Below are 27,497 nucleotides of genomic sequence, written 5' to 3' on the forward strand. Positions count from 1 at the left end.
CCAGAACCAAAATAGGGGCACAAATAGTATCAGAAGATATAAAAAAATATCATATTCCAGTAGAAAAGGTTTATGTTTCACTGAAGGGTGGCAATTACAAAGGTACAAATTTGTTAAGCTGCTATTATCGTAATTATCCTATACTGATATTTTAGGGTTTGCTTTTGTGTCCACTTGGCAGATTCAAATGACAGAAATGTTTATTATATACTTATAATTTGATTTAAAAATTCCTCCGTAGACATCATCTTTTCATAAACTGTGAGCATGTACCGTAACTCTCAGCATCCTGTGCCTCTGGCCTGCAGAAGCCGGACGGGAGGCTTACAAGTGGTGATGGTGAAGATATTAAAAGTCTTCCTGTGTTTGCCTGTTTTCCAGATGCACAGACAGATGAGAAGATGAGAGGAAGTTTCTGGAAGAAGAGTTCACAGATGCTGCTTGAGAGTTTACAGTGGCCATACCTGATAAATAGACTCAGGTAGGGTTGCTGGGAAAACTAGAAAATTCTGGGAATCAGTATCGTCCCTTTGTTTTTCACCGCCAACACCTCCTCCCTGCCCCAACCCATCCCATTTGAACATCAGACAGAGCCTTCCAGACACATGGGTGTAAATTCTGAACTAGGAGCAACACCAGTAGGTCAAAAGTTAGCTGTTGGAGATGAGTTTTCAGTGCCAGGTCTAAGCTAGATTTGTATTTGGCTGTTGAGTACCATGGGAAACACATTTCTGGCGTGGTTTTGCAACAGGCTAAGTTACCTGCTTAGTGTAGTATCCTGGTGCACCTCTAAATGGGTATGGGGGTTACATGGGCTTCTGATTTGACTGTGGAGAGCATACAGGACCTACCCGTGCCCCGCAGGTGCCATGTGGACTGATCAACCCATATAAAAGGCATTCATTGTCTCAGAAGAGGATCCCCTTTTCGATAAAAAGCTCTTTAGCCTCGGAGCACTCAACAAGGAAGAGCCTCAGTTGTCTACACCAGGCTGTTATTTTTTCCAAAGAAAACAGCATTTGCTTTTCATGCCTCGTGAGTGTCTGTCTCCTTTGTGAGGTTTCAGAAGTAGAGCACCTATCTGTGCTTTTGCTGTGGAGGTGAAAGCTGTTTAAATGGCAGGGGTGGGGAAATCACCATTAAAAACAAAACCCAGTATATTTCATTCTCTGACCCTACAGGTGCACAGGCCATTTTAAGAGTTGCAAACCCCACTCTCCCCGTTTTTGAATATAGGCACAACATCACAAAATCTGATCAGCTGAGATTTCATCCACCATAAGAGGTGCATGACGCTGATGCAAAGTAATAGAAGAGGTGCCAGTATCTTGAAGTAAATATCATTTTCTGAGGGTTGTTTCACTTTTGAATGGAATTCTTGCTTGCCTATGGTGGCGTCGATTTTAATTTCCTGTTTGGAGTGACCTGTTACTCATATTATGTTTCTGGGAAAAAAGTGATAAATTTCCAGCTTGAAAAGGAATTACGGATCTTTCTCTGTTTTTTTTTTTTTTTTTTTTTAAATAATAGCTTTATTGAGATATAATTCACTCTTTTAAAGTACATACACAGTTCAGTGGTTTTTAGTATATTCAGAGTTGTGTAGTGATCCTGACTATCTGATTTCAGGATATTTTCATCACCTCAAGAGGAAGCCCCATGTCTGTTAGCAGTCACTCCTCACTCTGGTCCCCCCCAACCCCTGGCAAACACCAGTTATCTTTCTGTTCCTATGGACTTGCCTATTATTCCAGATGGTTCATATAAATCGCGTAATATGTGACTGGCTTCTTTCGCTTATATTTTCAAGGTTCATCCATGTTGTGTGTGTGTGTCAATACTTCATTCCTTTTTATTGATGAATAATATGCCACATATGGCATTTCACATTATTTCACCGTTCAGGTGTTGTTTCCATTTTCTGTTATGAGTAATGCTGTCATGAACATGTGTGTGCAAGTTTTTGTGTGGACACATGTTATTAGTTCTTGTGTGTGTGCCTAGAAGTGAAAATGCTGGGTCACATAACTATATAAAATGTTGGGGAACTGCCACACTGTTTTCTGAAATGGCTGTTTGTGGGGCACCTGAGTGGTTCAGTCAGGAAAGCATCTGACTCTTGATTGCTACCCAGGTCACGATCTCATGAACCCATGAGTTGAAGTCAAAAGTTAGACTCTCTGCACTGACAGTGTAGAGCCTGCTTTGGATTTTCTGTCTCCCTCTCTCTCTCTCCCTCTCTGCCCCTCACCCACTTGTGCTCGCTTTCTGTCTCAAAAATAAACATTAAAAATAATTTTAAGTGGCTGCTCAACTTTATAGTCCTACCAGCAACGTAGGAGGGTTCCAGCTTATCCACTTGTAACTAGTGCCTGTTACTGTCTGTTATTTGATTTTAGCCATCCTCGTGGGTGTGAAGTGTTCTCTCGTTGTGGTTTTGATTTGTGTTCCCTAATCACAACATCTTTCCATATGCTTGTTGGCCATTTGTCTTCTTTGGAGACATGTCTATTCAAATCCTTCAACTATTTTTAAACTGGGTTGTTTGTACTTTGTACTGTTGACTTGTAAGAGTTCTTTACAGAGTCGAAGGCTTCCTGCTTCTTAAGTCTGTTTATTTCTCCTTTGCTCCAATAGTTAGTCATTTGAGTAAGATAAGTGAACAGTCAATATTGTGTTCATCTGTAACATGATTTGTGTTGGATAAATGCATTTTGTTCCTTTGTTCCCTACCAAAAATTATATAAATAACAGTGTATGAAATGTCTTAAGTCACATCCATTTAATACTTTCCTTCCTGTATCTCCTTTCCTCCCTCCATCCCTCCTCCCTCTTTCCTTGTTTGCTTTTTTTCTTTCCTTCCTCTCCCTCCTGTCCTCTTTCCTTTACAAAAGTTTATTTGGTCCCTACTATGTTCTAAGTGCCTGGGTAAAGTGTTACATAAAGCGCCCTCTGGTGCTTATACTCTACTGGAAGAGACAAATGACAAATAAAGAATTATGGATACACTTAAAATATCATGTGAAATAATATAATGCCAGAGGTGATAAGAGCTATGAAGAAGAACACAGCAAGTGAGTGGACAGAGAGTTTGCTATTTTAGATGAGGTCCCTGGGGAAGATCTAGCTCAAGTGAGAAGGGAGCCACATGACTGTCTGGGGAGAGAGCATTCCTGTCAGAGGAAGGAAAATACTGGTAGTGACAGACAAGCGGAAAGGAGACCAGTGTGGTCTAGTCTGGGTTATTTGACCCGTAAATGGACAAGTGCTAGCTTTAGCATAGGCATACTTTCACCTAAAAAAGAAAAAAGAAAAAAAAGCCCTTGTTTCTAACACATATCTAGAATATTTTTAGGGATACCTGAGTGGCTCAGTCAGTTAAGTGTCCAACTCTTGGTTTCGGCTCAGGTCATGATCCCAGGGTTCGTGGGTTCAAGCCCTGGAATTGGGGCTCTGCACTGATGGTGCTGAGCCTTCTTGGGATTCTCTCTCTCCCTCTTTCTCTGCCCCTCCCCCATGTGTGCCTGCTCTCTATCAAAATAAATAAGCATAAAAAAAGAGAGAATATCTTTAAGCCTACCTTTGTAAATGGATGGAGTAGATAGCATTCACCATAGAGTGCTGGTGTTATTCACCCACTTTCCCTGTCATGGCTGGGACAGACCTACTTGTTCAGAGGTGCTGATGCACACAGTGGTTAGGACCTTGGGCCAGGGAACTTGAGTGTCACCTGTTAGTTGTGTAATTGTCTTATTATTTTTTTAAATTTTTTAAATGTTTATTTTTGAGAGAGAGAGAGAGCGAGCATGAGTGGGAGAGGGGCAGAGAGAGAGGGAGGCACAGAATCTGAAGCAGGCTCTAGGCTCTGAGATGTCAGCACAGAGCCTGACATGGGGCTTGAACTCACAAGCTGTGAAATCCTGACCTGAGCCGAAGTTGGACACTTAACTGACTGAGCCACCCGGGTGCCCCTGTCTTATTATTATATATGTTTAACTCAACAAATACCATAAGCTGGGTGACTTACTAGAAATATCTTTCCTCCTATCCTGGAGGCTGGAAGTCCAAGGTCAAGGTGCTGGCAGCATTGGTTTCCTCTGAAGGCCTCTCTCCTTGGCCGGTAGAATAGCTGCCTTCTCTCTGTGTCTTTACCTAGTCTTCTCTATTTTTTTGTATTTTTGTCTTAATCTCCTCTTCTTATAAGGACACAAGTCACACTGGATTAGTGCCTACCCTGATGACTTCATTTTACCTTCATTGTCTCTTTAAATAGTCTATTTCCAAATATAGCCTTATTCTGAAATGCTGAGTAACAGGACTTCAACACGAATGTGTGTGTGTGGGGGTACAATTCAGCCCATCACAATGGTGAAGATAATAGCATCTACTATCTAGAATTATTTTGAGAATTAATTGAGATAATACATGTAGAGCCTTAAAGGAGTTCCTGGCACAAGGTGAGTACTATTAAAGTGTGATAAGTAAAAGTATTATTATACTAGTTATATCCAGTCATGCCTACATTCAGAGTTTGTTGAGGAAAGAAAAGTAGAAATTATATCTTTTAATCCTATTATTTTTATTTATTATTTAAAAGAATCTGCACCTGGAATAATCTTCACCTGTTACAGGTTCTCAGGACATGTTTGCTGAAGTGAAAATTTTCATCCCCGTTGGGGGACATCACTGGCACATCCCTCTAATTATCACTGTTCGTCCCCAACCAGTTCTGCACCCACCATTCCTCTGCTTCTAACTGGATCCCAAATTTCACCTTCAGGCATAAAACTAGCAAAGTGGAGTTTCCTTTTGCAGCCATAGCATGCTTTTTTATTTTCCTAGAGAGATTTTGAAGTTCCATTTACATAAAATTTCAATGATTGCCTTGCTTTTGACACATACCAATCTTGCATGCTAGTCAACTTCTAAGACATCAGTTTTCAAACTTGTTAGGGCAACAGGCGTGTATGCTTCTTTTTCTGGAATGCAGAGTTGAGCCAAGAGGGAAGTCCCTTTTGCCCATGAGTCTGATACAGTGTTTCTGAAGTCATCATTCTGAGGCAGGGCTAGCTAGGCTTATTTCTTCCTAAATGTTTCACTTATGAGATCCTCAGCCCTTTCATCAAGATGCAGAATAAACTCCAGAGCAACTCTGCCTGGCAACAGAGAACCGACTGTAATCACTCTAAAGGGTGGAGCCTCACAATACTTTTCCTAAAATGTTTTCTTAAAAAGTAAAGGAAAAACTGATAGGAAATTTGAGTTAAGGTCAGAAACAGGTGTTAAAATGTTTCAAAGAGGCCGAGGGATTAGACTACCATAGAGATCAGTGTTAGCTTACTCCCAAAGCCATTTTTATTTTTTATTTCCATCCACATATCTGGTTTGCTGCAAAAAATACGGAGAGGTAATTACCATCAAGTTACATAATTAATTTTCTTTAAGACATGTAACAATTTTCAAAGAATTCTGTAAACATTTGTTACATTGGAAAAATGAATTTCATCTCCTATGTCCTGACTTTGTTCCCAGTAGAAAAGCCAAGATAATGAAGAGAATAATCATTTTTTTTTTTTTTAATGAAGGGAAACACCACTTTTATTTTACGGTGTTTCTAAACATCATTTGCCAGCTTTTCAGAATAACATTAGCAATACCCCTTGAATATATATGTTGTGTGTTAATAGTTTTAACTAGCTATTTTTTACCCCTGTAAGTAGCTTTTTAAACTTTTGAGCTACAAAATAATGCATAAATATCTGGACTATGAGGACCCAAACTGGAATTTGGAAGAACTAGGCTGGCTGATTCATATTGGCTACATGACGATTACATTTGTCCTTTGTAAACTGATTTATTAGGTCTGTGTTCTAGAGTATATTTTATTGTGCTCCAACGCTATGAATGAATTCTTTGATAGTGGCTTTTTGTCACATGCATCTTTCATGGTTCAAGGAACCTAACCTGTTGGAATATTCTCCTGTTGAAGAGTTTGCTTTTATATCTAGTGACATTTATCATTATCTAAGGCCAGCTGCCTGACTTCTCTTCAGTGCTCTGTTTATGGGGTTTGAACATCTATAAATGGAAACACTAGCTAACCAGAAATTATCGCCAGGGCTTTCTGATAGTGTCCTGAGCTCTCACAACTTGGAATGTCCTGCAATATCTAACATGTAAGCACGTCAAATCATTTTCTAGACAGAATCTGAATCTCTTTTTCTGTTTCTCTCTCTCTCTCTCTCTCCCACTGTCTCTCTGTCTCTCTCATTCTCTTGCAACATGGAATTTGAAAAGCATGAAAAAGGAAGCTTATTAAATGAGAATTTAGAGGAGAAACTGACGGTAAGATGTGTGAGATTTATCACAGATTTATAATGTAATTGACAGTAAAAAAGCAACTATCACAGACTGAAAAAGTTGTACTAACTAGCTTGTATTTCCATGTGTTTTTTTTTTTTGTTTTTTGTTTTTTGTTTTTTCTGGTCAACCGTCTTAAAAATAATGAGTTCATGGGTTTTGCTGAACACAGTGTGATAAAATTATTAATAAAATTTCAGTACTACAATGTGGGAAAAATGGATTTTAGTTGAATGATGTAGTTTACCTTCCTTTTTAAAACCAGAATCTATTTATTTTGAGCCCTTGTTGTGATTGTTCAATACTGGAAGATTATTTCATTAATTGAGATGAAGCTGAGCAAAGTCCAGTTTCTCTCAGAGATATTAGGAATGTGTAAAGAAAAATATATAAATATCCTAGTCTATTTTAATGTTTTATCAAATAAGTTAACAAACTTCTAGTGTAAGGGTAAAGTCTCTGAAAGTTTTAATTTTTTTGTTATGAAAGTTATAAAACAAGTTTACCTTGATGCTAAGAAATTACATGTCAATGAACAGTAGTGTTCACCTGTTTTTGCTCAAACACAAAATACACCATAAACTTGAATAGTAGAATGTGCTGTTCATGGCTCACCTGATGGGTGTAGGAGGCTAATTATGCTTGTAAGTTTACTGTGGCTACGGAGTTAACGTTACAACAGGGCATGGCTAATTTTAACAACAGTACAAGTAGCAAAACGTAAAACTATGTCAACTTTAAGACTGGGACTTCTGAAAGTCATGAGAATGCATTGTTCTGGATGTTTGAAATAGAGATTTATGTACTCTTAATGATGTTAAATCTTGAAAGAGGAAGAAATAAACCGGAGAGTTGAAAATTCTTGAAGTACATTAGAATTTCAAAGCTTTGAAGAAATATATTGACTACAATATAACTGAAAGGATTCAGATCATCATGTTAAATATTAGCAGTGGATCTCTGTTCTAGTGGTTGTCTAAACAAGTAATGGTCACTATTTGGCTTTTTGACTATTTTGGAAAACTATGGTTTATTATGAACTAACTGGGGTTTTGAGAGAAAAAGGTCTGGGTGACAGTTCTTACACCACAACTTCAAAATGTAGGACTGTGGGATTTTGTTGAGGCTTCTGAGTCTCTGTTAACTCACCAGTAAGATGGCGAGACATCATACTGATTTGAAGGGTGTCGTGAAGATGAAAAACTATAATGTATGTGGATTCCCTGCTCTGAACTGTTATTTTCAAACTGGTGTAGGCTTGACTTGTTTAGAAAGTACATACCCAAAGTTTATTACTATGGAAAGAGAAATCTGAAATGTGATTCAAAGTAAAAGGAAAACTCAGATATACTAACCATCAAGGCTTAGTGGCTGTAAACCCATTATGCAAACAGAAAGAGAGTAAATAAATACATGAGTGAGAGTTGCTATGAATTATTGTGAAATTTGACCCAGAGGTTTTTGGCAATCTTTTATGGGAAGTTTTGCAAATACGGTGGATGTGGGGCAAGTGAACAAAAGTGAGAATGGTCTCTTATTTCCCATTTTACTTTCTGGAGGGTCAGACATTCTGGATTCAGGACTCTATCTTGAACGCAGGTATAAATATAAAAGTGAGCAAAAACCTCTCCTTAGAGGAAGCAGCTATCACAAAGTTTATGAACATTTCCCTGGAGGAGAGCTCTAGGACCAGCCTCTGATTAAGTTCAAGAAGAGTGGAGGGAAACACGGGACAAATCAGAAGGCATGGGAATATCTAATCTGTACTGAGAAGAGATGGTTCTTGCAGAAGGGGGAACACATGAAAGTTTCGTAGTCTCTATAAGCACACAGAGCTACATCTGTAACTCCGATGTCTTTCAGATAAAGGAATTCTGCCACTGTTAGCAAGAAAAGGTTACCTTATATTCAGTGTCTCTAAGAGAGCAGGAAAATATGTAACATATCTTTGAAAGTTTACTATAGAAATGTGGTTAATCCTGGTATAATATAGTATGACTGGCTAGGTTGCCAGATACAGTTAAAAATGTATTTTTGAGGGGTGCCTGGGTGGCTCAGTCAGTTGGGCGTCTGACTCTTCATTTCAGCTCAGGTCATGATCTCACAGTTTGTGAGTTTGAGTCCCGTGTTGGACTCTGTGCTGATGGTATAGAGCCTGCTTGGGATTCTCTCTCTCTTCCTCTTTCTCTGCCCACACACTATAAATAAATAAATAAATAAATAAATAAATAAATAAATGTATGTTTTTGTAGAGTTCACTAGGTTCTGAAAATTATTAAATTTATTACAAACAGTAAAGTTTGTAAAAATATGGCTTTAAAAGGAGAGAATATTTTTCTATTAAAATATTTAAACATTGGCCCAGTATAATATTGCTGAATTATAATATGCGTCTTCTTTAAAATGAAAGGTGTACTTCTCATAAAGATCTGTATTATGAACAATGTTATGAAATATATGACACAATTAAGACATTTACATGATTGACTGAATTTGAAAAAAAATTCCAAGGTGAGATCTATAGCAAATAAGAAAATCAAAAGTCTTACAGATTTTTTTAAACAAAATTTTTTAATGTTTATTTATTATTGAGAGACAGAGACAGAGCGTGAACATGGGAGGGGCAGAGAGAGGAGGAGACACAGAATCCAAGGCAGGCTCCAGGCTCTGAGCTGTCAGCACGGAGCCCGACGTGGGGCTCGAACTCACAAACTGTAATATCATGACCTGAGCTCAAGTTGGATGCCCAACCAACTGAGCCACCCAGGCGCCCCTGGTCTTACAGATTTTTAAAATTCATCAGTTTATTCTACTGAAGGATCTACACAAAAATAAAATAGGATTCTTTACTACATATCCATTATGGATCTCGCCTTATAAGGGGGAGAGAATTGCTACCTTTAGCTATTGACTTTTTTTTTTTGCCCTGAATTTGTTGCTCTTTGGTGATTAAAATAAAGATTCCTGGGAGCTTGGCAATTAAAGGTGCATCAATAAATAATCAGATAAGAAATATGATACTCAAATCCTTCAAAATGTCCTAAATTTACCAAACCAATCTATTTTTCACAAATTGGTTGATATTATCCCAATTTTAAAATAATTTTTTAATGTTTATTTATTTTTGAGAAAGAAAGAGACATAGTATGAGTTGGGGAGGGGCAGAAAGAGAGGGAGACACAGAAATGGAAGCAGGCTCCAGGCTCCAAGCTGTCAGCACAGAGCCCCACGTGGGGTTTGAACCCACCAACCGCGAGATCATGACCAGAGCTGAAGTTGGACACTTAACTGACTGAGCCACCCAGGTGCCCTTGATATTGTTCCATTTTTTGACACATGAAAAGAAAAATCAATTAGCATGGGCTTAAAAGGACATTTCCATCCCTTGATAAACCAACAACATAGTAACCTGTGGTAGATATTTTAGTCATCCCTGATTCTGCAAAATCCAAATTATTCTGAAGGTAGTTTTTGTGGGGGTGCAGGGAGGGAGAGAACTATTTTGTAACAATACAGTTTTGTTTGCTTGGTTCCACAATAACTGATGTTGGAACTGAATGGATCTTTTGTTTTTCCTGATGAGGCTTGAGTAACTATTGTATCGTGAGTTCCCCAAAGTACATTCCTTAAAATTCTGATTTTCCATACTGTTCCATGAAAAGAGGTTCTAATCTATGCTTAAGAATATTCATGAAACACTGTGTTCAGAATGAACTGCACAGTCTATTTCCTTTTGGAGACTCCTAATGTATTTTAACACACTGAAGGCCATGAGACACTCTGGAGGTTAATCTAGCATTTCTTAAACTCCCTACCAGTGTAATGCATTTTAATGTGTTTACCATGACAATGAATATTCTAACTAGTGTTCTCTAGTTTAGGAAGTAGTGTGTCAGTATATTAATTGTCTGATTTTATTTATGAGCTTCATTTTCAGAATAATGATACACAAAATAATAAATTTAAGCTGGGTATCATATCTATAACATGAGGTTATTTCTGGAATAGTGTTGAAAGTAAATAATTTCTGTTTAGTACATTTTAATAAATAAGTAAAATTAAGGAAGGACATCCTATTTCCTCAAATCTTTTTCTTTTAGATTATTAAACAAATCAATGAAGCATTTAACTTCAACTAAAATTTCTTAATGAAAAGGAACAATTCATGTATTAACATAGTAAAAATAGTCATGCACTTCAGGGTATTCTGAAATAATGATGGCTCTTTCTCTAACAGATGAAAGCACAAATAGACTTTATGCATAAATCTAATAATTTCTATCCCATAAGTATAATATGTCTCAAGAGACAATTGTATGTTTCCAAGTAATAAATGCTCACTAAGTCTGACAAATATAATGATAATAAGAAGGGTAAGTCATCCAATTCATTTTATGTTGAAGCTTCGTAGAAGCAAAGTAACATAGTAGTCAACCTCTGAATGTCATAAATATTGCTTTTTTGAGTAAAAAAAATATGAATACTGAGAAATTATGTCATCTGACAGATTTTTTTTAACAGGATGTATCTAATTATAAGGAGATGAAACTTAAATTTTTAATAATTGAAATTTTACTTTTTATATTTAAAATTTTTCAACTTATTTTGAATTTTTTGGGGAAAAGTTTATCCAGTGATGTGTAAATTTACCTGTGATCTCACAAGAAACATTATTTTAGTTTCATAAAAAAAGAGATCACACCATTTCTTTTTGAGACAATGAAAGAAAAGAAACTGAAGAAAAAAACACAGAAAAACTGAAATTCTGTGACAATTCAGGGAGTGCACTTCTAAAGTAAGGTGCAATTAGTTATTTATAGCTTCATTAACACAAATAAAATTAATTATTTACTATGAAGAAATTTGTTAGCAAACAAAAAACATGGGACCGGCACTTTGGTGATAGTTTCCAATGTTAGTATCTGATGACAAATGTGGCTTTTGTTGGGGGACATCTTCATAGGTGCAAGCTTGTGTCTATTAGGTAGAAATGTCCTCAGCAAAAGGAGGATGAGCCTTTCAAATCAGTGGACATTTCTGAATGCCTGTGTTGAACAAGACAGGGTCCTATGGACTATAGTGGACATGATAGAGTCTTGGCCACTGAAGAGATTATTATATTTTATCATTTTTTTAGTAGGTTATGAAATAATAATGGTAAATTTTAGTAGCTCGGAAATATTTTAAGTAGAGAAAACATAAACATCCCAATTCTCTTTTCTCACATAGACTTGAGACAGCAAGTCTGTAATTATTCATCAGAATGTCTTAACAGTGGAGCTATTGTAAATCATTTTATATAGTAACATATTTTATTCTGTCATAATATTGACTATTAGCGGTCACTCAAAGGACGTGACCCCTGGTTGACCCACAATCTGGACCCCAGCAACTGGAGGCTTCTCCCCCTCCTACCACCACTTTCCTTGGAATATACATTCTGCCTATCATTCCACATGGGAGCTGTTTTTAAGGAGGTAGCCTTGAGAGAGTAAGGTGTTGTTGAGACCACCTGGATGATCGTGTCTGAACCCGGTTAAGGCCCCTATGCAAACTTTTATGATTATGCCAGTTGGGTGTGGAGATCTACTCATTTTGTGACGTCTAAGACAAGTTTAACAAGTAAGTTCCTTGCCTATTAAACCTGCCACCTAGCAGTCTGGAGCAGTCTGCCTATTTGGTCTCTCCTAGCTCTCCGTGTGTGGGGGACCAATTTCAAATTTCACCTGGGAAGCTCTCAAGATTTTGAATCAATACCACTTATCTACTTATTTTTCTAATTTTGTCTAACTAGAGTCATGGGTAACAGATACTCAGTAGGTGCTGACATACTTGAAAAAAAACTTTAGACTATGGATGTTTCTGATGTGTCATTCAGAGCTGATTTTTAGTACAACTTGAGTGTTGATTTTGATCCATACCTAATTCCTGACAAGACAACATCATATAATAAAATAAGTGGTAAATTTAGATTCATAATCCTCTTGTGGTCAGGTCCTGGATCTATGTATCTTTATCATAATGGATTGCTCTGGATCCTTTTATGCTAATTTTTATAGTGACGAAAAGGAAAGAAAGATGTAAACAAACAAATGAACAGCTACATCTCCTTCTCTTTGGCATCTGATTATTTATTTTAGAAAACTCTTTCCATTTCTCTGCCATTTGCAAGAGTGGACCAATGACTCTTGCTATGTTCTGGATTTTACTGATAAAGTTGCTTTGGGTGCCCATTTTGTTGGAGGGATCATTTTGATGGTAGAGGATATAAGTTAATTTGTCCCCAAACCTTAACTCCTCTGTGATGCTGGCTCATGTTTGTTTGTATGTGTGATACCATCATGGAGAATGGTAGGCATCTGGGCATCTTTAAGAATGCTGCTGGTCTCCTTAACATGTTTGTGGTGCCTGCAGTACATTCTGTGTCTCTGTGTGGCACCTCTCCCAGGATGGCCCATTCATGAAAAGTATATTTTGCATTGATTAATCCTTTTTCTCTAGAGAGGGCTAGAGTTCTGTAATTAGTTGACATCCAAAATACTCTGGAAATAATTATCTAAAAAAAAGAGAAAACAGATGGGCATTAATAAGCAACATGTTATAGTGTCTCAGTGAGTATCCTTCAACTGGAAGGCAAATGCAGGAAATCCAGGACTAGGATTCTCTGCGTTTCTGAACTCAGTGTCACTTCTGAATTTTTAGTAAGATTAATATATTCCCCTTTCTTATGGAGATAAGGACTCCCTAAGAAGTCAGTAAAGCGGTTGGTTGTAGGATTGATCAGTCAGCACCAGGTATTAGAGAGTTCACAGGTTAAGATAATGTTCTCCAAAGAACTGAGACATCCCTCCAGCATTATGAAGGATAAGAAGATTTTGATTTTACCCCAGGTGGAGTATAATTGCAAAGAATAACCATTAAATCTAATCATTTGGCAGATCAAAGTAAAAGCCTAAATAATTGCTCTTAAGTCTCATTTTGCATAAGAAGTAATTCCACCCTAACTTCTTTCTGGACTCCTTTTCATAGAGCTAGTAACAGAATTTTAATAATACTTGAAGACTCTGTAGCTTGGAATAAAAAAGAAAAAAGGAGGGAGGAGACAAGATGCCATGGGTCATTGGGATCCATAGGAAATTACTAAGCAATAGGAATTGAAGTCTTAATGGGTATAATTGCAGAAAGAAGACTGGAAAAATGACGAGTTAGGGTAGGTGAGCCCATGCATGTGTTCTGAGTACCATCTTAACATCTATGAAAATCGAAACACAGAACCTGTGTCTTTGTGTGTGTGTGTGTGTGTGTGTGTGTGTGTGTGTGTACTTCTGACTCCAAAGAAGGGGTCTTTTCTCTTTTTCTAAGTGCCATCTAGTGTGGTAAAAAGTGTGTTGTATCTGAGTCGAGGAGACCATTATTGGTGTTCAAGTTGTGTTTGTGCGACTTTACTTCAATCACATGACCTTTGGTTTCCTTCTCTACAGCCTGAGAGATTGGGTTGGATTAGCATATATTCTCTAGCCTTTTATAAGTCTGTAGGAAGTATCCATTGGCTGTGTGGTTATTAAATCCTTTCCATACCAAACAATGCCTATTTACACAAACATTAGAAACCTTGAAAAATATTATATTTTTATGTCCTCACTGACCAAATGTAAAGTCGAAGTCCTTGTTATTAGTTTATTTAGACTGTGGTATAAAAAGTTCACAGTTCAGTACTCATGAGTTGAATTGCACAGATTTTTTATGTTTACGCGAAGAAGCCACAAAGATTTGAGAATGGGATCATGTGTGAACCTTATGGAATAGATTAAGAAAGTAGCATACAAGTGGCTTAATATTAATGCCAAAATATTGTCAGAATAAAGCATTGTATGTTCTCATAATACTACGTAAAATAAAGTAGATGCTGTGTTTTCACCGGGAACAAAATTTTAGAATACATAAAGTCTGTGTTTTAAATGTTATTTCTAAGATGGGTTTCTTTAGCTCTTACTCATTCCCTTTTGTAGTTCTTACCACTCTCGGCAGTGTGCCTGACACAGATATCTTGCTTGGTCCCTGTGCAATTCTAATTTTAGTCCCTTTGCACTGCTGAAGGTTGAGGGAAAAAGTAGACTGCACCGAATGGCAAAATCCTCACCACCGTTTCCATTTTTCTTTTTCCTTTAAGAAAAATGAGGGCTGTGTCAGTTAACACCCAGGGACGGGAGGGGAGAGCAAAGTGAAACTGATAAGGAGCCAGATTTCTACTTTATGGTTCAAATGAAGTTCTTGAAGCCATCCAGCCCTTTGAAAACCACTGCTAATTAAAGCAGTGTCTGCTGATAATGTAAGTCTAAGATGCACTGTTTGAATGGATCTTTTGATGCAGCTCTGTGTGTTGGTGAATAACAGAAGGGAGATGGATTGCAGGCTTTAAGCGAACTGTGCTTTCACACTGACATTTATAACACACTGTACGTGCGGCGAAATATTTTCTAGGTTCTCATTGTGGGAATTACAATAACTTACATATCTAGTTCTGCCCCAACTACGGCTCCCCTCAGGGAATGACAAATAGACTGTTGTATTAGTGATGTAATTACATTACAGAGTTATGGGCTTTATTTTGCTACATGATCTTCATAAAAATAAGGAGGTGATTTTTTAAATGGTGAGAGGGTGTCTGTGGTTTAATTGCCAGTTTTCTCCTTTATTTACAATCTAAACATTTCTCAAGGGTACTTTCCTCAATTTTCTTCTCAGCTAATGGGTGTTGCCTTGTGTATGTAGCTTCTGGGGAAGACGTCACCCCCAGTTTGTTCTTCAAAATAGGCTTCCTGCCCTTGTGGATGTCAGAAGGCAGCAATTCAGAGACCACCTCATGCTTTTAAATACTAACTTGATGACATTCATCTCAGGAGCAGATGAGAGAGCCCCTAAGGTTGCTTCTCTAAACCTGTAATAATTTCTCTGGGATATCATGTCGTAGTGGGAGACCGAAGGAAGAAATGTCAGCATGAATTAATAAGCTTATCACAGAGAGTGGGGAGTTCTTTTAGAATATGTGAAGGAAACATGGGAAATAAAGTAGTTTTGTTCCAATTTTGTTTTTGTTCCAGTTGAGCTCAGCTTTCAATCTGGAAATTCCTGCATGTTTTGTTGTTTTATCTGCTTTTGCTTATCGATTCATCCATCCATCCATCCATCCATCCATCCATCCATCGATCCTGGGGGTCCTCTGCTTGCAGCTTGCTGACCTCCTGGTGGCCGGGACTCCTCTGCATGGTGTATGGAAGGAGAAGAGGGAGTTGGTCTTGGAGATTTGCAATGAATTCTCTTCTTTGCAACCCTATTAAAGTCATGACCCTAGTGGAATTTGCCTGCCTTGAGTCTGGTGCATCCTGCAGGGTTTGGAAAGATATTTATTAGGGTTCCTTCCTGACTGTAGCTCTGTTTCATAGCATAGCCATATACCTTCATTTCCTTTTCATCTTTCAGAAATTTACGAGGTACTTTTTTGTGCTGACTGCTCTCCCCTTCCAAATCTTTTATTGTTGTGGGTTTATTCTTTTAAATTCCTTTTATTTTAATGGAGTCAAGAAAAGGATTTGAGAGAAACTGATGTATTCCATCAGCCATCTTGAACCAGAAGCCCCTGGATTTCTTTTGAAAGCTCGTCCTCAATGCTTTGTGTTTTCAGTAGGTGATGAGTGTTGTGGAATACCTTTATTCTTTATTGAGAGATACATGGCATTATGTGGAACTATTTAACATAGACTATGTTAAACGGAATGCCAAAAAATATTCTGAGCATATAACTAAAAGTATTTTATGCCATTTCTAAAAGTTTGAGTGTTGAAAATTAAGAAGTTTCTAGTTTTTACTCTTCTTTGTGCCATAGTGATTTTGGTGGTTAAATGCGAGGACTCTGGGGTAAGAATTCATATCTGGGCTCTCATGTGCTCAAACTATGTGAGCTACAGTTCCCTCATCTGTGAAATGGGATATGACTTACCTCCTGGGGCTGTTATAGGGACTGAAAATGAGGAAATATGTGGAAAGTGCTGTGCGTAATACACACTCAGTAACTGGTGGTCGTTAGAGATAGAATCATAGTGGTGCCCAAGTTATCCCTTGTGTCTGGGAAACCCTAGGTTATGATTGTAGTTTGTTTTCTTTAGGCAGACCACGTGTGATTTCAAACTCACTCTCAGGCTAGAGGCCATGCTTACTTTCCCACAAGGAAGGGTGTTATCATCCAAGTTTTAATTTTTTTTTTAAAGTTTATGTATTTTGAGAGGGAGATAGAGAAAAAGCGTAGGAGGGGCAGAGAGAGAGGGAGACAGAACCCCAAGTAGGCTCCACGCTGTCAGTGCAGAGCCTGATGTGGGGCTTAAACTCACAAACCGTGAAATCACCACCTGGACTGAAGAGTTAGGTGCTTAACCAGCTGAACCATGGAGATGCCCCAAACTTTAAGTTTCAATTTTATGTCTGTCCTGTGAAGACTGACAAAGATTCAAAAATACATGGTGCCCTTTGTGAAAGACATTATGGCCCCCTTTCCATGGGGAATAATTATGTTATATGAATGTAAGTACTATATAAACATAGGAATAAATGGCTACATTGTGAGTTGCAAATAATTAGGATCAGACCTAATATGTGACTCATATAATTAATAAAAATTATACTAGTAACAGCTAGACTTACCAAGTCAGGATAATTTTCAGGAGGGGAAGCATATAGGTAAGTAGAAGGAGAGTTGAGGAAGGCATCCTGATGCTTGTGTGTGTGCGTGTGTAAAATGTTCAAAAGAAGAACATAAATATGGTTGACAGTGCTGTCTGATTCAAAACAGTTATAAATCTAGAAACTATTTCATTCAGGATATCATAGTTTGTATCTCTTACCTTCATCTGCATGTAAGATATTTTCCCAGGAAAGCAACACTTCCGACAATTGGTTAATTTTTTATTTAAGAAATTTTCTATACAACATACAGTTTCATACTCTACAAGTAGCACTGTAAATTAGTACCACTTTTCTGGAGCATGATACAGAGGTATTAAATAGTTACATACTAGCCAGATAATTTTACTCTAGAAATCTGTTTGAAGTGAAGAACTATACAAACATTTAGTTATGATAATTATTACAACATTATGTACAAAAGTTAAAATACTGGGCACAGTAGGGGAATTAGTTACTAATCTACTCTAGAATACAAGAAAATTTAAGAATAGTGGTATAGTGGAATATATATCACTTTCTTCCTACAAGGATACAGATGTTATGAATGATTCTTTTATGGACCCTCCATGTTGGCAGACCCACCAACATGCAATCAGTGAATATATTTGTGCAGCACATCTCTTGGAGCTAAAGCATAGAATCTTAATAATCCAAATAAAGGCTACAATACCACGGGTTGAGTTGAATTTTTCAGTTTTACTGAAATTTCAAACAGCTTGGTATTTTTCTTCACAATAATCTCACATATTTATGACTCTGCTGAATTGATGAGATTGTATCAGAGAAGAATTCAAGGTATGTCGTATTTGGTGCTCTATTCTTCATTTGACAGCAGATTTATAGAAACCTTGAGTGCTTTTGTCCCTTTGCCTGAACAGCTTTGGCCACCAGCAGACTGTAAAGTCCTCTAGGTCAGGAGCTGTATTTTCCTGGTACTTAGAACAGTGTCTGATACATGGGAAGTGGTGTTCATGGATGAACTGCATTGGCATGATGGTGACATGTCTCTGTGTGTGCATATGTCATTCACTTTATCTGATTTGATAAGTGACAGGGATCCCAAACTGATCAATCAAGTCAATCACTTTTTTTTTTTAATGTTTATTTATTTATTTTGGAGAGAATGTGAACGCATGCTCCAGAGCCGGGGGAGGGGCAGAGAGAGAGAGAGAGAGAGAGAGAGAGAGAGAGAGAGAGAGAGAAAATCCCAAGCAGACTCCATGCTGTAGCACAGAGCCCATCATGGAGCTTGATCCTATGAACTGTGAGATCATTACCTGAGCTGAAATTAAGAGTCAGACGCTTAACCTACAGAGCCACCCAGGTGCCCCCATGTCAATCACTTCTGATGGACTTGTAAGTCAACCTTATCAGTTTTGCTTGTGAGTAAAAATGGAAAGTATTGTCTTCCATGAAATCTCTGTGCAATGTGAGGAACATTAAATCTCAGGATGCTGGGCGCTCACACTTTTGGCAGAGGCATCAGCACCCTCCACTCAGAGTCCCAGACTTTGGTGTGGTGGCCATAAGCATCCAAGACATTGGTGGCAGAATTGTAGATTTTTCCATTGGCAACAGCACTGAACAGTGTGATAGCCAGAATGTGACAGGAGGAAAATGGCAGACTCCATATGTTAGCCAAAGCACTAGTTCATGAAGCGATGACAGAGGTTGTGGAACTTTCTCAGAGTGGGTAGAAGTCCAGCCATAGAGATACTATTTTAATACCATTTATAATGATGAATTTGACCTCATTTTAGCCCCCCCCCCCAACAGGTTATATTACCAATTCCCTTGTGAAAATTAAGTACTACCAGAAAATGGTTTTTAAGTATTAGGTATTTTCAGATACCTGGAAATTCTTTACCACTGGCAGTTAGGATTAATGAGATACTTAGGAAATTGATAGAATCTGCATTTTCCTTTGAGGATTTTCATGTTTATTTTTGAGGAGCTTATACTTTTGCTTAGACCTTTTTTCTTATCCTACCAAATTCCAGTGCTGAGGGGTAGATTCTCCTCAGTCATACTCTGCAATGGTAGCTGCAGAGTATGGAGTATAATAGAGTGGAGTATTTCCAGATAGGTGGAATTTTTGTGCATTTGGTTTGGGTTTGTTTTTACAATACTTGAGATGTAAAGGGGATTATTTTTTACTTCCCAGTATATTTAAATTCCCCAGGTACACTTTTAGGTTGATACTTAATAATAATTGTAGGAAGAAATGAGCTTATTTTCATTCTAAAGGCACTAAACATGCTGACATTTTTCTCATTACTGTTTTTGTTGATGTTTCACCATTGATAATGAGACAGCTATTGGTGGTTTAATCCAGTAGTCTAATATATGTTAAGACTTTATTCTTCCAGAGGATTTCAAGTTGAATTTTTAATGTGACACCCAGCTTGAAAACCAAGTATCTTTTGACTGATAGTTTACGATAAATGGGATAATCTGGCCCAGGTGATGATTGTGAAAATAGCTGGAGCATGTTTCACATTCCAAGAAGTAGACGAAGCACTTAACTTGCAGTCAGCACCACAACTCTAGAAGGTAAAGGATATTGTTTTCATTTCACAGTTGAAATGACTAAGTCTTAAGTCAGTTTTCCAGGACACATAACAAGCCAGTGGAGGAGTTTCGCCTCAGGATAATCTGGGTTTAGAAACTGCTCTCCTAACTACACCTCTACCCCTCTCATTGACAGCTCCAGAACCTCGGCTCCCCCTGTGTGGTGATTTCCTGTTTTCCTCAGAGCAAACAAACACATACTTGGGGTTTATTCCAGTGTCCAACAACAGAATAATAAAAACTGATATTTACCTCAAGGGAGTTTTTTAATTCTTTGTTCTTGAAAAATTAGATTAATGCTTAGCCATTGTGGAATGATGTAGGATGTTACTACAGTGGACTCTAAATAAGTAATAGTACTTTGGTAGTCTCCTTCTAAATTCACTTGGCATCTGTTAAAACAATGTCCCTTTAAATAGGGAAATGCATTTTGATAACATATTGAATTGTCACTAGAAATATAGTCAGGTAAGTGATAACTTTTACATTATACAAGGAGTGAGCTTTCAAAATCTTGATTACTATTTTGAGATCTAAATTCTCAGTCAAAGCTAAAGATTCGGATTCCAATTTCAGTGAAGGTGGGGTGATTTCCCTACACTATCAAGCAATTCTTGGACACCAGATGAGTGTCCTACAATCCAACTGACTGAAAATCTGAGGTTCCTACAACCTCCTCATTGGGTTCAACTAATTTGCTAGAGTGGCTCAGAGAACCCAAGAAACCTATTTACTCACTAGATTACCAGTTTGTTATAAAAGATACTAAAAGACATGAATCAACAGCCAGATGAAGAGCTGCATAGAACAAGGTGTGGGGGAAGGGCCAGGTGCTTTCTTGCCCTCTCCCAGAACATCACTTTCCCCATAGCTCTACTGGTTCATCAACCCTGAAATTCTCAAACCCCATCCTTTTTGAGTTTTATGGAGGCTTCCTTATGTAGGCACAATTGATTAAATCATTGACCATTGCCTACTGAGCCCAATCTCCAGCCCCTCTTCCTTCCTCCCCTGCCCCCACCCCCCAACCCCCAGGTCTTGGGGATGGGTCTGAAAGTACTAACCCTCTAATTACATGACTGGTTATCTGGGCAACCAGTCCCCGTCCTTAGGTTACCTGGGGCTTTCCAAAGTCACCTCATTAACATGATAAAAGACACCCTGATTACTCTCATCACTTAGGAAGCTCCGATGGTTTTAAGAGCTCTAAAACCATGCCAGAAGTGGGATAGAGACCAAACATTTCTTATTATAAATCATGATATCACATTGTGAATCAAAAACAAGAGAAAGAGGATATCTAATATAATTTCTTTTCAACTAAAGTACAATTATTCCTTCATATTTCTATTAGTGTGTAAGCTCAGAGAATCATTTTGAAGTTTCTTTAAAACATGAAATCCCTAGCAATCTCTAATCTATTCTTCATATCTACACAGTTGACCCTTGAACAATACAGGGGTTGGGATGCCAATTTCCCCCAATTGAAAATCCACGTATGACTTTTGACTCCCCCAAACCGTAATTATTAATATTCTGCTGCTGATTGGAGGCTTACTGATAACATAAACAGTTAACATATATTTTATATGTTACATGTATTATATACTGTATTCTTACAATAAAGTAAGCTAGAGAAAAAATGTTTTTTTTTTATTATAAATTTTTTTTTTTAATGTTTATTCATTTTTGAGAGACAGAGAGAGACAGAGCATGAGCGGGGAAGGGGCAGAGAGAGGGAGACGCAGAATAGGAAGCAGGCTCCAGGCTCTGAGCTGTCAGCTCAGAGCCCGACGCGGGGCTTGAACTCACGAACTGTGAGATCATGACCTGAGCCGAAGTCGGGCACTCAACCGACTGAGCCACCCAGGCGCCCCGAGAAAAAATGTTATTAAGAAAATCATAAGAAAATACATTTACAGTACTGTGCTGTAAAAAATTCACATATAAGTGGACATGAGCCATTCAAACCCCTGTTCAAGATTAACTGTAATTATGTTATTTCACTACTGTTAAATAAATGGAATTTTGCAGTGTGTAACCTTTTGAGGGTTTTTTTTTCATTTAGTGGAACTTCTTTGAGGTTCATTCAAGTAGCATGTCTACAATCTGTTCCTTTTTGTTGCTTAGTAATATTCCATTGTAAGGATATACCACATTTTTTTTTAACCATTCACCTGTTGAGGGACATTTGGGTGGTTTTCAATTTTTAGATATTAAAAATAAAGCTGCTGTGAACATTTATGTACACACTTCTGTGTGAAAATAGATTTTAATTTCTTTGGGATAAGTCCCTAAGAGTGCAACTCCTGAATCATATGGTAAGCCAATTTTGTGTTTTGGAAAGAGCTGCCAAACTATTTTCCAGAGTAGCTATGTCATTTTACATTCTCGTTGGTAATACATAAGAGTCCCATTTTCACTATACTCTTGCCAGCATTTGGTGTTCTCATATTTTACTTTAGTTATTCTAAAGGTTGTATAGTAGTATCCCATTGAATTTTTAATTTGCATTTCCTTGATAGCTAATAGTGTTGAACATCTTTTCATGTGCCTATTTGCCAAATATATATCTTCTTTGTGATGTGTCTGTTCAGATCTTTTACCCATGTTTTAATTAGGTTGTTTGTTTTCTTACTGCTGACTTTTTAAAAAAGTTTATTTTTGAGAGAGACAATGAGAGTGAGTGGGGAGGGGCAGAGAGAGAGAGAGAATCCCAAGCCGGCTCCTTGCTCTCAGCGTGGAGCCTGATGTGGAGCTTGAACCCACAAACTATGAGATCATGGCCTGAGCTGAAATCAAGAGTTGAACACTTAACCGACTGAGCCACCCAGGTGCCCCTCTTACTGCTGACTTTTGAGAATTTCTTCAATACATTGTAGATACATGTCCTTTGTTGGATATATGGCTTAGAAATGTTTTCTGTTAGTTTGTAGCTTTTCTTATTCCCCCTCCTCCTCCTCCCCCTCCCCTTCCTCTTCCTTCTCCTCCTCCTCCTCCTCCTCCTTCCTCTTCTTTGTCTTCTTCTCCTTCTTTTTCTAACATCATAAATCTTATCATGAGCTTAGGGAAGATTAAAGGTTGCTCTTACCCTTGGTCTCTCATTGTCATTCTTAGAGTAGAGCAGCATGGTACTGTGGAAGCATTGAGGATGATTTGGCCATCAGTTTAAGCATGGCTGAGACAAGCTTAACCTCCCTGGGTCTAAATGTCTTCTTTTACCCCCTATGAAAAAGAAAATATTAAACCAGATAATCTGAAGTTTCTTCCAGTCTTAATTTATGTAATTCTATAAATCTCCTAGGAGAGTGGAGCAGAGCCTCTTGAAAGTTCTGATGGGAGGCAACATCCCTAGGTTTCATGCTTCGCTGACAGAAAAAGGCCAGTCTGGAATAATAGTGGAATTTTTACCGTGGGGAATTACCCTAGTATAAATGTATTTAATTATTGAAGTTGTACCTTCTTTTTTATTTTTTTAAATGTGTATTTATTTTTGAGAGAGAGAGAGAGAGAGGAAGGAGATACAGAATCTGGAGCTGACTCTAGAATCTGAGCTGTTATCACAGTGTCCGATACAGGGCTCAAACTCACAAGTTGTGAGATCATGGCCTGAGCCGAAGTCGGATGCTCAACAAACTGAGTCACCCAGCCACCCTAAAGGTGTACCTTTAAAAGCATAAGTCAGTATATAGTAAGCCATGTTATGGGGGCCCCCAAACTGAAGTCTATTACCATGGACAATATAGATAAGTATTGAGCAAAGATAAAAAAAAATGTAAAAAGGAACAGTTCGTTAATTTAAGAAATGCCAGTATCTCTCTCAAAATATTTGAGTTGGTTTAGCCCAGCATACTTAAGGACAAAGGAATTATATAGTGGCGAAAAACAATAGCCTGAAAATTATGATCTGCACAATTCCTGGCTCCCACCACTCACCAGCTATGTAATCTTGGCAAGTCTATTCACTTCTCTAAATATCAGAGTTTTTGACTCTAAAATGAAGATAACAGTAGTGACCATATCAAGGGGTTATTGTGAGAAATGACACATGCAATAATTTTGATAATTTCTTTCCCTGAAATTCCAACCAGTCACCAAAGTTTTAAAGGGAAAATGATTAGCCTAATTCATGTGAATTTGTAGAGCTGTTACAAATAAACCCAAATATATTGACTTAACACAGTAAAAACTTATTTTCTTCTGACACGACAGCTCTGGGAGGTTCCAGGCCAGCCCTGGATGGAGGGATGAGGGAAGTGAGGCCTCAAATATGTTCTGCCCAGTAACTACAGAGTAGAAATCTCAACTTTGTCAACTGGGGGGTGAGGAATGGGGGAGGGGCACACACACATCCTTGAGAACTTGTGGATAATGCCAGGACTTAAAAAATGTTCATTTAACAGAGTAGAAAACTAGTTGCCAAGGAGTGGGGTGGGGGCACAGGTGAAATAGGAAAGGTTGGTTAATAGGAGGGAAACAAACTTTGTTACAAGATGAATATGTTCTGGGGATCTAATTTATAACATGGTGACTAGCTAACACTATATTGGATGATTGAAATGTGCTAAAGGGGTAGGACTTAAATGTTCTCACCAAAGGGAAAAAAAAAAGGTAAATATGAGAGGTGATGGATGGGCTCATTAACTGGATGGGGGAATACCTTACACAATGTGTATGTATATTAAATCATAAACTTGATGTGTGGACTTTAAACACCATATAGTTTTATTGGTCAATTTTACCACAAAATAAGAAAAGACATCTCTCATAATACCTTGTGAGAGTCACAGGGGCATAGTAAGTGCTTGTAATATTTATTGATCTTGATTTTGGTTGACCCTTGAGATGATGAGTAATCAAAGGACTTGGGCAGTGAAAGGGGGTCTCTAATAGGTCGCATTATTTTTTTCCCACACCGTGTTCTGCTTTTGTTTTTATTTGATTGGCAATGCAATGTGTACTCTGCAAAGGACTGGTGATAATATTCACCATGTTCCTATGCTGGGGGCATGTCACGCAGCTGTAGTTCCACCAGCATTAATCCTACATGTTTGGTGTCTGGAATCTTGCCAATCTTCCATGTCTCTCCTGGATTAACTCTATAGCCCAACGTGATTAAGTGGGTTCATATAGAGGATTTCTTCTCAAAGGACATTTGTAAGCCACTAAAACTGAGTAGATGCTTTTGTGTGTGTGTGCACGTGTATGTGAGAGAGAGATTTGTTGGTGCTTCTAACAAGAATATTGTTCTCTGTCATGATTTTGAATAAAGATGATGTAAATGGAAATGTTTAATAAAAGGGGAAGGATAGTATGTTAGTCCTTGGGAGGCTTAAGTTTATCAGATTTGTTGAGAAAGCAAAAGTCAGCAGTCTGGGGATACATTTTGAAAGGGGAAAGATCATTCTGAAAAAGAGATTGATGGATATCATAGAGAAGAATTGTGGGTAATGGTCAAGGCAAAGTTGCCAGAGCAGAGTGCTTAAAATGTCATGATGTCATGTTGGATTCAGAGATAGAATCATGATTCCAGTGCCTTCCAGCTGTGGACTTGTCTTTGGCAACTTCTCTTTAGTGAATCTTTGTTCTAAGTGTTGTTACTAATATTTGCTAATATTTTTATGATTTAGTGTGATATTAATAATTGCACCACCTAGATTAATGCATATGGTATTCAGAAAATGCTTGTTCACCACTCCCCTCACTCCCTGAATCCCTCAGAATTCTGCCAAGGGTCAGATGTGGTCCTAACATGTGGCATGAGTACCCATAAAATGAGCGAGAGTAAAAGAACATACTAGAGTATTGAATATGTCCTCTGATAACTCATCAGTACACATTTGTTCTCTGATATGGCTCCAGTCTGAGTTAAGGCTGTTGGTTTCAAAGTGAGGACTTCTCTTCTGTATGGTCAGGAAAATTGAGCATGATCCTTCAAGTCAGGGAGTGCATGCCACGGGGGCACCTCATTCATTCATAATGGTTTCTAGAGGACTGAATGCCAAAAATGGTTTGTGGGTTACTGTTTCTCTGTGACAAGATTTCACGTACTATAAATGAGAAGAAGGAAAACAATGCAATCTCTGTAAAATAATTTATTAAGTATATTTAATGACTTATCCTTTTTTGATATTGTGCTCTTCCTGTTTTGCTTTTAAAATTTTCTTTATATTTATGAAATGATTATGAATCCTTAAAAAAGTTACTAATCCATGAATTACAAAAGTCTGGAAAACCACTTTTTCTAACATTTTTGTCTCTGCTTTCAGATGTCTTTAGAAAGGTCTGCTGGATTTTTTTTTTTTTGTCATTACCAAACTGTGACTTCTTACCATGTATCATATCCCATTTTCTTTTGCTTCTTTCAGAGTCCTCATTATTTTCTCATCTAGCAAACAAATTGATCTTTGTCATATGCAAACACTAAAATTAAATTTTTTTCTATCTTATAATTCTTGTCCCATGTGTAAGTAAGTAGTCACATTTACTTTTCACATTAAGAAATTAGACTTAACACTAACAAAGGTTTTGAGCACATATTATGTAGATAGGCACAGTCCTTGGGATTTGTATATGCATTGTCTCATTTTTACGTCATCATAGTCTTGCTTCATGTTCCCTAAGACTCTGAAATTTCTTTTTCTCTTACAGAACTGGATGTGTTGTCAAGTGGTAACTGAGAAATTGTATTATATTAGGTGTTTAGAATTTTTTTTAGAGGAATTCTTATTTTTTTAAAAATATTTATTTTGAGAGAGAAAGTGCATGTGTGCATAAGTGCAAGAGGGACAGAGAGAAAGGGAGAAAGGGAATCTCAGGAAGGCTCTGTGCTGTCAGTGTGGAGCTTGACATGGGGCTCGACATCATGAACAATGAGATCACGACCTGAGCCAAAATCAATAGTCAGATGCTTAACCAACTGAGCCAGCCAGGTGCTCCTGGAGGAATTCTTATTAATGGAACTTCTGGTTAGAATTAAGATGTGTGTTTTATAAGAACTCAACTCAAAGAGAATCTCAAAAAGACCACGGTCCCATCATGTAAGTTAATAAAAGTAGAGTTACTTTTGGAAAATTTACCTCTGGTTGGTGTAGAAGATGCATAATAATCATAAAAATCTATAAAACCAATTTGAATAATTTTTAAAGATTGACATGCTTTGGACTTTTGAACAATAAAAATATCACTAATAATGGATGTGAGCAAAATTGTATGAGATCTTTGGAAATTGATGTTTCTAGTAATTTTAGATCATGTTATATAAAAAGTTAAGTGGTTTATGTTTGACTTTCATCTTTGTTTCCTGGGTAATTTGTTAGAGAAAGTGGTACTGTGTGATGACATTTTATGAACTTTAAATCATTCTCCTCTGAAAATCATGCTGGGAGCTGCCATTTAAAAACAAACAAACACAAATAAAATAGCTCAAGAGGAATAAATATGTTGGATTTAAAATGAGTGAATGTTATTGAATTGTATTAATGGCCCAGACTGATATTAAAGCCAGAATTTTACCTGTCTTTCCAAATGAAAAGCCTTCTGACATGGTGTGAGTGGAGGCAATTGTGTCTCTCAGGTTTAAAGATGAAAAGAAATGAATACTAGTAACAAAAACACAAATTAGAAAATTTTCTTTGGCCTGGTGCTGACCTGTGAATTTGGTTTCATATGAGGGAATAGATGTTAGCTGCCTATATGAAACTGAGTGACGTTGGTTTACTCAGTGACCTAAACAAGCAAGATATTATAATTAAGAGCATAATATTTTAATTCTGTCCTTAAATCTCCCAGTCTCTTTTGATTTATCTTATAGTCACCATGCTGCACAT

General features: G+C 37.5%; 1 protein-coding gene across 8 annotated transcripts in view; it reads left to right on the plus strand.

The window, feature by feature from the left end:
- The first annotated feature begins 5,974 nt into the window (after positions 1–5,974).
- MLIP (muscular LMNA interacting protein) overlaps positions 5,975–27,497 on the plus strand; it is a 247,344-nt gene continuing 225,821 nt past the window's right edge. For 2 of the 8 annotated variants that reach the window (XM_049653823.1, XM_049653827.1), the window contains exon 1: positions 6,004–6,345. In XM_049653823.1, coding sequence (XP_049509780.1) covers positions 6,283–6,345 — 63 coding nt within the window. In that variant the 5' untranslated portion in view covers positions 6,004–6,282. Of the gene's footprint in view, positions 6,346–27,497 lie in introns of all 8 variants that reach the window. The other 6 variants (XM_049653831.1, XM_049653825.1, XM_049653830.1 and 3 more) reach the window with 6 other exon arrangements.

Source organism: Panthera uncia, assembly GCF_023721935.1.
Source record: "Panthera uncia isolate 11264 chromosome B2 unlocalized genomic scaffold, Puncia_PCG_1.0 HiC_scaffold_24, whole genome shotgun sequence".
Lineage (NCBI taxonomy): Eukaryota > Metazoa > Chordata > Mammalia > Carnivora > Felidae > Panthera > Panthera uncia.